At 46.0% G+C, this 13142-nt stretch overlaps 1 protein-coding gene across 2 annotated transcripts; it reads right to left on the bottom strand.

Annotated features, from left to right (window-relative positions):
- Window positions 1–11570: 11570 nt before the first annotated feature.
- On the bottom strand, window positions 11571–12977 carry TSTD1 (thiosulfate sulfurtransferase like domain containing 1). 2 transcript variants are annotated; one of them, XM_047705833.1, is made up of 4 exons: window positions 12830–12977; window positions 12513–12635; window positions 11858–12020; window positions 11571–11770 (listed from the first exon to the last, which is right to left on the bottom strand). In XM_047705833.1, exons 1-4 carry the CDS (start codon window positions 12903–12905, stop codon window positions 11719–11721), a joined length of 414 nt encoding a protein of 137 aa, XP_047561789.1. In that variant the 5' UTR covers window positions 12906–12977; the 3' UTR covers window positions 11571–11718. The 2 variants fall into 2 exon arrangements, with proteins under 2 accessions (XP_047561789.1, XP_047561790.1); XM_047705834.1 differs by lacking the exon at window positions 12513–12635 and having other exon boundaries at window positions 12830–12942.
- Window positions 12978–13142: the final 165 nt, after the last annotated feature.

The following is a 13142-nucleotide window of genomic DNA, read 5'->3' as shown; positions in this document are numbered from 1 at the left end:
AACTAAAAGCCACAAGTGAAAATAATTATTTTCTCTTGGACTACTACTAAAGTCAGGTCTTCCACACCCTATACTTGGGCAGTTGTTTCTTTTTTTTTTTTTTTTTTTTAAGATTTTATGTATTTTTTTGACAGAGAGAGATTGTGAGAGAGGGAACACAAGGAGGGGGAGTGGGAAAGGGAGAACAAGTGCTGTTGTTCCTTAACTAAAGTACATTTGCTTTTAATCTTACTCAATTTCTTTTTTTTTTTTTTTTTTTGCTTTGAAAATGAAATATTAAGAAAAGTAGACATAAAAGTACTGTCAATGGGGGGCGCCTGGGTGGCTCAGTGGGTTAAGCCACTGCCTTTGGCTCAGGTCATGATCTCAGGGTCCTGGGATAGAGCCCCATATGGGGCTCTTTGCTCAGCAGGAAGCCTGCTTCTCTCTCTCTCTCTCTCTGCCTGCCTCTCTGCCTACTTGTGACCTTTCTCTGTCAAATAAATAAATAAAATCTTTGAAAAAAAAAGTACTGTCAATGATTAAAATTAAATGAAAAAAGTAAATACAAATAGTATATATCCTCGTTATTTCTATACAAATACTTGTGTATAAGTATAAAGCATGAAAGTAATTTTGGAGCGTGCAAATGATTTGATATTCTCCAGGTTCCTTTTCCCATAAAGTTGCTTACATAAATAATAAGTTCATAAATCTCATTGTCATTGACATTTGTTTTTTTCTTTTTTTTTTTTTTAATTTGACAGAGATCACAAGTAGGCAAAGACATAGACAGAGAGAGAGAGGAGGAAGCAGGCTTCCCGCCGAGCAGAGAGCCCGATGCGATGCGGGGCTCGATCCCAGGACCCCGGGATCATGACCTGAGCCTAAGGCAGAGGCTTTAACCCAATGAGCCCCAGATATTTGTTTCTTGTAGTGTTTTTTTCATTCCTTTTGGGAGGGAGCAATCCAAATGAGACACAATCTTATAGTCTTTTTTTTTTTAAGCTTTAATTTATTTATTTGAGAGAGAACACCAGCTGGAGGAAGGGCAGAGGGAGAGAGAGAAGCAGACACCCCACTGAGGTGGGAGCCTGAAATGGGGCTCAATCCCAGGATCCTGGGATCATGACATGAACTGAACGCAGACACTTAACCAAGTGAGGCACCCAGTGCCCCCATAGACTTGTTTAAAAGGAACAGATTTTGTAATTTTCAGACTGGTGAGTTTGCCTGCAAAATAGGAAATTCTGGAAGAGATTATTAAATATAAATCTTGATTCTGGGGGCCCCTGGGTGACTCAGTGGGTTAAAGCCTCTGCCTTCGGCTCAGGTCGTGATCCCAGGGTCCTGGGATTGAGCCCCGCATCTGGCTCTCTGCTCAACAGGGAGCCTTCCTCCTCCTCCTCTCTCTCTCTCTCTCTCTCTCTCTGCCTGCCTCTCTGCCTACTTGTGATCTCTGTCAAATAAATAAATAAAAATCTTTGAAAAAAAAAATCTTGATTCTGTGACCCAATACATTAGTTGTGGCACCTGAAATTCTGTTATATGCAAGCTTCGTAAATATGGCATAATCCAATAGGTTAATAAAAATGCTGAACAAGGTCCTAGTTGAAAACAGAATCCAAAAGTGACCTCCTTCCGGGCTGGCACAGTACACTAACAGCATTCCAGGTACTAATACTCCCAGATGTTCCTGTTGAGAGATGCCACGTTTCTGTCATATATATGTCTTGGGGACACCTTGAGTTTTACAAGCAATCCTGTTAAGTCATTTTGCTTTGGTCTCTAGGAAAACCAAATCCAAATCCGCGATTCAAGTCCAAAAATTGATATGCATTCCTGACTCCATCTGACTTTATCCTGACTTCATCCGGCTCTCCTGACTGTGCTCTTCCATTTTCCCTTCGCCTTGACATATTTTTTAAAAACGCTTTATCTTTTTTTTGAAATGTAAAGTTTTGTGCACGTACAAACACACGGTAGTGACATCCTTCCCTTCAGAAATAAGGACTGACTGCCCCAGTTGTTGTCTTCTTTGGGAGTTGTCTTCACTAAAGAGAGGCATCTAGTCCAAAGGCACAGCCCTTCCCGGGGTCACCGATATCTAATGACTAATGCCCGTGTGTCATTCACCGGTCATCTTGAAAGAAGTTTCAATGAAGTAGTGGGGTAGGCAATAAAACCTGCATGGAGTAGGCTAAGGAGAGAATGTAAACTAAGGAAATAAAGACAGTGACTACAAACAGTTGAACCCAGATCTTGGTGGGAGGGCAACAGAGAAAAGGAGCAGCCACCTGCAGGGCTGGTGGAGGAAGTCAGAGGAAGCATTTTGTTTGCATGGAAACACTGTATGCAAATAGCAATGATCCAGCAGAAAGAAAAAAAAAAAAAAAACCATCCAGGCTGTAGGAGAAAGAGGAGACAGTTGCAGTACCAAGTTCTTGAGGAGAAAGGAGGTAAGATGCTCAAGTTGAGTATTAAGAGGGAGGGGCGCCTGGGTGGCTCAGTGGGTTAAAGCCTCTGCCTTCAGCTAAGGTCATGGTCCCGGGGTCCTGGGATTGAGCCCCGCATCGGGCTCCCTGCTCAGCAGGGAGACTGCTTCCTCCTCTCTCTCTGCCTGCCTCTCTGCCTACTTGTGACCTCTGTCTGTCAAATAAATAAATAAAATCTTTAAAAAAAAGTATTAAGAGAGAGCAGAGCTAACTATCCTTCGTAACAAGAGGGAAATGCTTGGTACAGTTGGTTCTTTTGTTCATGGGAAGCTGATTGATTTCTGTACTCCGTGGAGTAGAAGGCAAATCATTCGCAAAGAGTGCAGAGGAAAAAGGAAATTCAAGATATCTAAGGGGGGAGGGCAGGGAGCGTTCTGGGCCACCACACTCCCACAGTTATGGTGAGCGTTCCTAGAACCTGCCAGACTTTCAGTGACAACTGCGGCGAGCACCAGCCCACAAAGTGACGCAGTAGGAGAAGGGCAGAAGATCCTTTGTAGACTCGTAGGAAGTGACATGATAACAGGAAGCAGATGCAAATGGCCATGGTGGGCAGTCGAAACTCATTTTCCAGTAAAAGGTATCAAAGTACAAAGAAGATAGCATTGAGGCTTCAATGTGCTAAGCCCAACTGCAGCTCTAAGAACATGCTGGTGTTAGGAGACTGGAGCATTTTGATTTGGGAGGAGATAAGAAGGAGAACCAGCCCTTAGGGAGCCATCCTCTGCAGAGTCCTGGGATCAGCCCCAAGTAGGGCTCTCTGCTCAGTGGGGAGCCTTCTTCCCCCCAACCTCCCCCTGCCCCGGCCTGCCTCTCTGCCTCCTTGTGATCTCTGTCTGTCAAATAAATAAATAAAATCTTTAAAAAAAAATAAAGATTTTATTCATTTATTTGACAGACAAAGATCACAAGGAGGCAGAGAGGCAGAGAGGAAGGGAAGCAGGCTCCCTGCTGAGCAGAGAGCCCCGATGTGGGGCTGGTCCCAGGACACTGGGATCATGACCTGAGCCGAAGGCAGAGGCTTTAACCCACTGAGCCACCCAGGTGCCCCTGAATAAAATCTTTAAATAAATCAATAAATAAATACAGGGTGAGGAGAAGTGGAGACAGGAACTGACCACACTAGGAAAGGGTGTCTTAGTACTGGCGAGCAATGGAGCAGTGTTAATCGCCTACTAATATTTAGAACATAAACTTGAAGAAACACCAAACTTGCAGGGAAAGAGTACGTGGTTAGTTGGGTTGGACCATAGTTGGGTTTTTCCTAAGACAGTGGGTGGGGAAAAGAGCAAGGAAGCCAAGGAGGTTTGCATCTCTTACTAGTTCTTACTAGTTCTCTATCCTCCCAGGCTTTCTTTTTGCTAAACAGAAGCAATTATAAATAAGTAAGCAAATAAATAAGTAAATATGTAAATAAATAAATAAATGTGTGGATATAGGTACACACATCTCCATATTATCTTACCTTTTTTTTACACAAAAGATAGCATAGTGTGTTTTTTATCATGTAACAACACATTTTTTTTTAAAGATTTTATTTATTCATTTGGCAGAGATCACAAGTAGGCAGAGAGGCAGGCAGAGAGAGAGAGGAGGAAGCAGGAACAGAGACCCCCATGCGGGGCTCATCCCAGGACCCTGGGATCATGACCTGAGCCAAAGGCAAAGGCTTTAACCCATTGAGCCACCCAGGCGCCCCTGTAACAACACATCTTGAAGATTCTTCCAGAGTACAGGGAGAGCTTCCTCATTCTTTTCTCCAGTTACATAATACTCTGTTGTATGCTTACGATGTTTATTTAGCCAGTTTTAACTTAGAGGCATCTGGATTGCTTCCAGCCTTTTGCTAACGTGGGTAATGAAATGAGTAAACATGCACGGGTATCATTCCACGGGCGTGGAAGCTTGTTTGTAGGATAAATCTCCAGAAATGCGAACACTGGCTTGGTCAAAGGTATATGAAGATATTGACAAAAAGTGCTCCCTACAGTTTGCACCCATTTATAGTTACGTAATCTATTAGTGTATCTATTCTGCCATAGTCTTGCAAAAGAGGGCTTTATCAAACATTTGCATTTTTGTTAATCTGATTAATGTGAATTAAAACCTCCATTTAGTTTTGTGTATCTCAAACTGAGTGTCCCCTAACTTTAACAGTTCTGTGTATTCTGTGAACTGTCTCATCACATGTTTTGCTCATTTTTTATTGGGGTAGTCTTTTTCTAATCCATTTGTAAGGGTTCTTTATACGTTCAGGAATTAGACCTTTGTATACACTCTGAGTTCATTTTTCCCCCAGTTGGCTGTTTGTCTTTTGACTCAATTTGTGTGATGTTTGTCTATCTTTGCCAGGCAGGCAGAAGGCTTTCAGTTGCTTGTTTCGTACTTTATCTGTGTTTTCTTTTTTCTTTCTTGCTTGCTTTTTTCTTTTTTTCTAAAGATTTTATTCATTTATTTGATAGTGAGACAGAGAGAGAGGGAACACAAGCAAGGGGAGTGGGAGAGAGAGGAGGCCTCTCACGGAGCAGAGAGCCCAATGTGGGGCTCAATCCAAGCACCCTAGGACCATGACCTGAGCAGAAGGCAGACGCTTAACGACTGAGCCACCCAGGCACCCCTTGATCAGTCTTTTCTTTAATGGCTTCTAAATTTTGACTCAAAGTTAAAAATATCTTCCCACTTTAAGATAATGAAAGGATTCTTTGTGTATTAATTTCTTTGAGATAAACTTGACATATAATGTTAGTTTCAGATGTATAACAATGATTCCATATTTGTATATAGTATGAAATGACCTCCAATCTAGTTAATATCTGTTACCATATGTAGTTACGAATTTTCTTTTTCTTGTGATGAGGATTTTTTTTAAGATTTTTTTTTTTTTATTTGACAGAGAGAGAGAGAGAGAGATCACAAGTAGGCAGAGAGGCAGGCAGAGAGAGGAGGAAGCAGGCTCACTGCTGAGCAGAGAGCCGGATGCGGGGCTCGATCCCAGAACCCTGAGATCATGACCTGAGCCGAAGGCAGAGGCTTAACCCACTGAGCCACCCAGGTGCCCCCTTTTTAAAGATTATTTATTTATTTATTTCACAGACAGAGATCACAAGTAGGCAGAGAGGCAGGCAGAGAGAGAGGGGGAAGCAGGCTCTCCACCGAGCAGAGAGCCCGATGCGGGGCTCGATCCCAGGACCCTGGGATCATGACCTGAGCCGAAGGCAGAGGCTTTAACCCACTGAGCCACCCAGGCGCCCTGTGATGAGGATTTTTAAGATCTACTCCCTTTACAACTTTCAAATATGCAGAACAGTATGGAAGAATTCTGGATAGTTTCTATTTTTACTTTAAATTTTTAATTCAGGGACACCTGGGTGGGTCAGTGGGTTAAGCCTCTGCCTTCCGCTCAGGTCATGATCCCAGTGTCCTGGGATCGAGCCCCACATTGGACTTCCTGCTCAGTGGAGAGCCTGCTTCCTCCTCTCTCTCTCTGCCTGCCTCTCTGTCTACTTGTGCTCTATCTCTCTGTAAAATAAATAAATAAAAATCTTAAAAAAAAAAAAGAAGAAGAAAAAGAAAAAAAAATTTTAATCCATATTATCCACTTGAAATTTTAGTTTGGTGTATGGTGTGGGTTATGGAACTCATCTCTCTATCCATGGCCATTGTTTTAATTACTAACAGTCACTCCCCTTCACTAATGTTCTTTTTCTAGCTTTTCTAGCTATTCTTAATTTCACCTAAATGGATACATTTAGGAAGTTGAGTCTTCTCACCCAAGAATCTTTAAAGTCTTTTCTTTTGTATAAGACCTTTTTAAAATTTTTTATTGTGTTTTAACATTTCCTTTTTATAGGACTTGAACATTTTTTTTAAGATTTTTTTTTTTTTTAAGGAAATCTCTACATGCAACATGGGGCTCAAGCTCACAATCCCAAGATGAAGAGTTGCACGCTCCACCAACTGAGCCAGCCAGGTGCCCCATGGTCTTGAACCTTTTTTAAAAGATTTTATTTATTAATTCAGAGAGAGTGCATGGGGGTCGGGGGTGGGTAGGAGCTGAGGGAGAGAGACTATCTCAAGTAGACTCTGCAGAACACAGAGCCAGTCACCGGCATGATCCTACCACCCCAAGATCATGACCTGAGCTGAAATCAAGGGTCGGAGGCTTAATTGACTGAGTCACCCAGGTGCCCCTTGAACTTTCTTGATAAGTTTATTCCTACTTATGCAAAGGAATGAGATAATGATGAACCACACATAGAATCTACTGGATTAGGAGGAAAACAAAAGAATAAGTAAAATAACAAATGGCAAAAGTTTGGTAAGGTCAATGGATCGGATGACTTGATAGGTTGCAGAATGATCAGGAATGGGAATGCGAGCAGAATGCATGAGTGGGAAGGATATCCCACTGGGAAATCTGACGACTCAACTTTTTTTTTTTTTAAGATTTTATTTTTAAGTCATCTCTACACCCAATGTGGGGCTCAAACCCATAACCCTGAGATCAAGAGTCACCGGCTCCACCAACTGAGCCAGCCAGGTACCCCAACAACCCAGCTTTCTTGACTCAGGTTCTCTTTAGAGTCTCTAGTCATGAGTTTGCTTACATTTCCTTTCAATCTTAAAAATCTGCTTTCCTATAGTCCACTTCTTGTGTCTAACTGTGCTTAGTTTCTCTTCCTTGGTTAATAGGAATCCCAGGAGACATGAATATAATATGTCCCATGTAAGCACTGACCAGAATGAAGCTGGTGTACTTGGCCTAGTATCAGACAAAACAGACTTTGGGGTGAGGTGAAGAGGACATAATGAGGAAAGGATCCATTAAGGCAGAAGCGTTACAGTTCTAAATGTGTACAATCTATTAACACAGTCTCCAAATAGAGATCAGAGAACTAAATGGAGAAATAGACAAATCCCTATCATGGTGACAGATTTAAACATATCTCTGTAAGAAGCAGAGAGAACAAGCAGCCAAGAAAATTCTAGAGGGAGGTATAGATGTGAACAACATAATTAATTAACTGGACCTGACTGACATTTAGAGAACACTGTAGCCCAAAACTGCAGAATATACCCTCTTTTCAAGTGTTCATGGAACATACACAAAAATTGTACAATTGGCCAAAAAGCAAGTTGCAACAGAGTCTAAATCCGTGCATACAATGTAAGTTTTCTGACCACAGTGGTGGCTAAATGAGTATGTCCACATTGTAAAAATCCATCCAGCTGCACACTTATATCTGGCTCTTCTATTACATATATTTTCTCTGTACTATGACATACATTTCTGCAGCCTGTCACAAGCTCCCTTCCACCAAGTATCAAAATACCTATGCTATTTTATATACCTTTTTGTGTTTATTATTCACCTGTATATGTCTCTAAATCCCCATGTTCTACATGGCACGTACTTTATATATATTGTCCTAATAAACTTCCACAACTATCCAAAGAGATGTCTCTTAACGCCCATTTTGCAGATAAAGAAAGTGAGAGTTGGAATAGCTAAAAAGTAACTGGCGGTTGCCACTATGTAGCCTTTGCTTGTTACATAATTGCATGCTACCCTTAGAAGTAACTCCTATAAGCCAGGTTCTGGTGGAGTTGTTGGCCATACAAAATGGAAATCAGCAAAGGCAGAGAGCCATTGAAGTTACAAGACAGCATCCTAAGTTTGTACTGTATCCCATTCTCCCGGTTTTTGTGTCCTTCATGGAATCCAGTTATATAATATTATCTGGTTATTTTTCTCCCTTTTCCTTCAGTTTTAAAGCCCTCTGGATGAGAACAGCAAGTGTCCTGCCAAATACATTCTTCTAATTCTTATGAAATTCAGAATAATAACAAAAGAGACTGGAAGCTTCCCAAACAGGGGAAATGGTGAGCAAATGCCAGGGTCAGGAGGGAGTCAAGTCTACTTAGGCCACTAAGTGGTGGTGGCAGGTGCAGAACGAGAAGTTTGGATAGGCAGGGTGATGCCAGATTCCAGCTACTGATTGCTGAAAAGACTAGGCCAAGTCATGTGCCTGAGCCACTAGGCAACAAGGACTTATTATAAATTATCAACTCCGACCAGAAGATAAAAATGTTATTTTTAAATTTTATTTTTTTAAGATTTTTAAGTTATCTCTACACCCAATGTGGTGCCCAAACTCACAACCCTGAGATCGAGAGCCACATGCCCCACTGAGCCAGCCAGGCACCCCAAGAAATCAATTCTCTTTTTAAGTAAGCTCTATGCCTCTTGCTGGTCTCGAACTCACCACTCTGAGATCAGGAGTCTCATGCTCTGCTGACTGAGCCAGCCAGGCACCCAAAAATGTTATTTTAAGATTGTTCAGGTGGCGATGTTTCAGAAAGGCTGAAATTGGAAGATTCTGGAAGTTGGCAGGCTGGTAAGGCTCGTCAAGAGCCTACTGAGAATCTCTGTTGTTGCTGTGGGGGGTCTGTGGGTCAGGGACTGCTAGCTGGTTCCTGCCTTGAAGGAGCTCCAGTCAGCTGGAAGGGGTTAACAACAAAAATGTCAGGTGGTGGATAGGACATGGGTAGGGGCAGACAAAGTCTGGTGAAAGGGAAGAGCTCGGTGTGGTCTGGAAAGAAAGGCAGAGAAGGCAAGGGGACGGAGAGCTGGTAGACCCCAGCCCCCCAGGCTCACCTGCCAAAATAGTTAATGACGAAAGGGAAGAACTTTACAGGGCAAAGTAATAGGTTGGAACAGCCGATCAAGATTATGAGCGAAACAGTTAATGAGGGAGAAAGGAATGTTCTCTTAACATCGATGATCAAGCCAGAGGGCACGATCGGTCCTGCGGCAGGCCAGCTTGGTTTACCTCCAAGACCCTCTCTGACCCTCACTGGCTAAACAGAAGAATTCAAATCATGTAGGTTGGCAGGCTGGAATGGGAGCTAAAAATCTAGTTTATGGTGATAGAAGATAGAACAGATCAAGGATGGGGCGCCTGGGTGGCTCAAGTGGTTCAGCATCTGCTTCGTTTCAGGTCATAAACCTGGGGTCCTGGGATGGAGCCCCGTATCATGCTCCCTGCTCAGTGGGGAGTTTGCTCCTCCCTCTGCCTCTGCTCCTCCCCCAAGCTTGTTCTTTCTCTCTCAAATGAATAAAATCTTACAAAAGGAAGGAAGGAAGGAAGGAAGGAAGGAAGGAAGGAAGGAAGGAAGGAAGGGAGAAAAGATTAAGAATGGAAGTGGAAGGGAGCTCCAGAAAAATTCTGGGGTTTTCTGTGTCCTAGATCTTATCAGGATAGTTGTTTCAAGTGAGCATACAATTGTCAAAACTCAATGAACTGAACACTTAACTGCATTTTATTGTAGGAAAAATACACTTCAAAAAAGAGAGAGAGAGAGATGCTATAATCCAATTATAATATTTGAGAAGGGGAGGAAAGAGACCAGAATAGTTAAGATGCAAACAAAGAGGGAAACTAGACCCCAGGAAAACCTTCCAACCAGTCTGAGAGCCAAAGGGATGTGGGTATTCAAGGAAGGAAGAACAGATACCTTTTTGCCAAACCTTGGCCTAGACTCCTTATTTCAATTTCTCTGCAGACCCAACACTACCCACCTAAGTTCAGATGGTAACGTGCTGTGGTTCACCCCGGGAGAGGAAGGGAGAGCCATGAGAAGCTGGAGAGCCCAGACGGAACGGCAGATTTTATGGTAGTGCAGGGTGGGCTGTGAGGCTGTGATGTAAAAGTCGTAGGGGGGCCTGGGTCCTCCAGCCCAAGAGGCAGAAGGGGAGAGAAAGGCAAGGAAAGCAGGCTATGTCCAAAGGGATTTCTCCAGAAACTTGAAAATTCAGAAAATTGGACCCATCTGTAACCCAACTTTCTCTTCCAGAAATAAAGGAATAGAATTTTATTCATTTATATTTTTTATTTGAAAGTAGTCTCTACACCCAACATGGGGCTTGAACCCCCAGATTAAGAGCAGCATGCTCTACAGACCCAGCCAGCCAAGCACCTCAAAGAATAAAAGCTTCAAATACCAAACTGAGGAAGCCAGAGCTCTGATGTGAAAATACATGAAAGGTCTGGGAAGACATGCATGGAATTGTGCTGCACGCTCGAGGGAAGTTATACACCGACTTCGTAGTGTTGATTGTCTGTCAGCAAGCTTTCTCACTCTATCAGTTTTGTTCAATCCAGTGCAGGATCAAAGAACAGCACTGATAGAAACTGGGGCCTGTCTTTGGTGGCGCCGGATTCCTCCTCCTCACACCTGCAATCAATGTTTGACAAACTTGTGGCCATGAAGAGTGACATCCGTTACTCACTGCTGGGCACCGCCCTTTGGTTTCCTCAAGCCAGTGACAAACTCTCAGGGAGGTGAGGTTGGGGCTAGGGACCTGAAGGTCTGGGGCAAGGGCAGGCAAACCTCATCTAGAAAGGACTAGAGAGTAAAAATGTTAGGATCTGAAGGACATATAGTCCCTGTCACTCTGTTCTGCCATTTTTGCAGAGAATCAGCCAGAGACTATTTGTCACGAACAGTCACGGAAGCAGGGCTGAGGGAGGCCTGTCTGCTGAGCTCGGGAGCAGCGGGCTCGGCTCCAGACGGCGCATCACATTCATTGCAAAGGCTCACAAACCCACTACCACCCAGGTCCCACCCCCAAGATTCCAAATCTCCGATAGCGCCCAAACATTTTTTTTTTAAATTTGTTTGCTTTTAGGTACCAAGTGATTCTGATGTGTATCCTGGGCTGAAAACAATTGTTCTAGGGGCGCCTGGGTGGCCCAGTCCAGTGAAGCATCTGCCTTCAGCTCAGGTCATGATCCCGGGGTCCTGGGATGGAGCCCCACATCAGACCCTCTGCTCGCTGGGGAGTCTGCTTCTTCCTCTCTCTCTGTGCTCCCGCTCTCTCTCAAATAAATAAAATCTTTAAAACACACACACACACAGTTGTTATAGAAAGAGAATCATCATCTCAGGAAACTGCTGGTGTTGGGTGGGCATGGGGAGTGGAGGGTGCAGGGTGGGGGACAGATGAATGGAGAAGGACCCAGGGCTGAACCGAAGTCCAGATCAAGATTAGGACTATCTGGCATCCACCTGACAAATTCAGTGCTTCCAGTATTTTTATTAAATTATCTTTATTTGATAGGCTTGCGTGCTCAGTGCTGTAAGGAGCTGCCCATTCTAAGTTTGCCCCTTCCCCACCCTTGGTTAGGGTTTTTGGCCATGGGGGTGGGGGAGAGGGGGCCATCAGTAAGCCATCTTCTACCTAACCTTCTTTCTGGGACCATTCTCTATAGGCTCCTGCGTAGTTTCGAGCCCTGTGGAAACAAAGCGGGTGAGGAAGGACTGGTCTAGGAGGCCGTCCCCAGTCCCTGTCCAGCTAGCACCCGACACATTCCCCATACCCTGTGTATCCAAGGCCTTGGGCCAGCTGCGTGGCCTGCAAGCCCCGCCTGCCCATCTGACAGAAGAAAATGAGGTTCTCCTCTTCCAGCTTCGGCTTCTCGGCGGAATACAAAGCCTGGAAAGCAGCGGGCTCCATCTGCAGGGCACTTTCCAGCTCAGATACTGGGAGGAGTCGAGGGGAGAGAAAGGAGAGCCGGCAGTGGGCGATATCAGGTTCAGACCCGGCCTGGAAGGACTGGGTCCTGCAGCCCCAACAAATCTTCAGAAGGCCCCAAAACAACCTAGGAGGCCCAATCCCACTCCCCTCCAACCTCCAGGACCAGACAGGCCCACCTGCGCGGGAAGGCAGCCAAACAGCTGAACGGGAGCCCTCTCCCCAGCAGCGAGAAGCGGCGGGCGGGTACCCAATCTTGGGGAGGTCAAGGTAGAAAAGCGGGTCCGCCCCTTCCTCGCCGCCTGTTACCCGCTCAAGCTGGAAGAGCCAGTTTCGCCGCCAGGATTCGCCTCCCAGCAGCCCTTCTCCACGAAGCTAGGGTAGGGGGCTTGAGAGGAATACAGGGCCCTCCGGGACCGCGCATTCGCCCACGCTGCCCTAGGAGCCCCCTCCTGGACGGCCTCTAGGTCACCCGCGCGGGCGTCCCCTCTGTCCCATACCCGGGATGTTGAGCGCCCCCGGGATGGTCCCCGCTGCCGCCTCCTCCCGAGATCTCACATCGATGAGCCGGGCCTGGCCCGAGGCCAGGAGCGAACGCAGTTCAGGGAGCGAGACCGTGGGCGCTGAGGAAGGAGGCACGAGAGCCCTGAGCCGAGCGGGCTGCCCGGCACGGCTGCGCGGCGCCCCCTCCACCTGGCTGCGCCCCAGCCCCGGGGCGCGGGCGTGCGGACCCCGGAGCCACGCCCCGCCGCTGCACCTCCTCCCGCGGGCCCGCAGGTAGGTCGGGACGAGGTCCCAGGTTTGTCCCCGCAGGTACCTCCGGCCATGGTGCGCGCCGCCACGGCGAGCCACAGGAATGCGGCCCCGGGCCGCCCCTTCGGTGCCCGCAGCATCTCCCCCGCCCTCCCGGAGCCGGGGCCGGAACCGGAAGTGGAGGCCCCGCCCCGCCCCCGCAGCACCTGTTCGCGGATACCCGCGGGCCACGGACATTTTTGCGATTGCCCCGCGCGGGCGGGGCGCACGATACGCTGGTCCGGCCCAGGCGCAGGCAATCAGGGTAAGGACCACAGGAGCAGCAGCCCACCCTAACCTTGGCCCAACCCTTACAGGGCAAAATACAGTGCGCCTCC

This window comes from Lutra lutra, chromosome 15 (assembly GCF_902655055.1).
Source record: "Lutra lutra chromosome 15, mLutLut1.2, whole genome shotgun sequence".
Classification (NCBI taxonomy): domain Eukaryota; kingdom Metazoa; phylum Chordata; class Mammalia; order Carnivora; family Mustelidae; genus Lutra; species Lutra lutra.
Note: the sequence above shows the minus strand (reverse complement) of the source record. Positions and strands in the feature narration are given on the sequence as shown.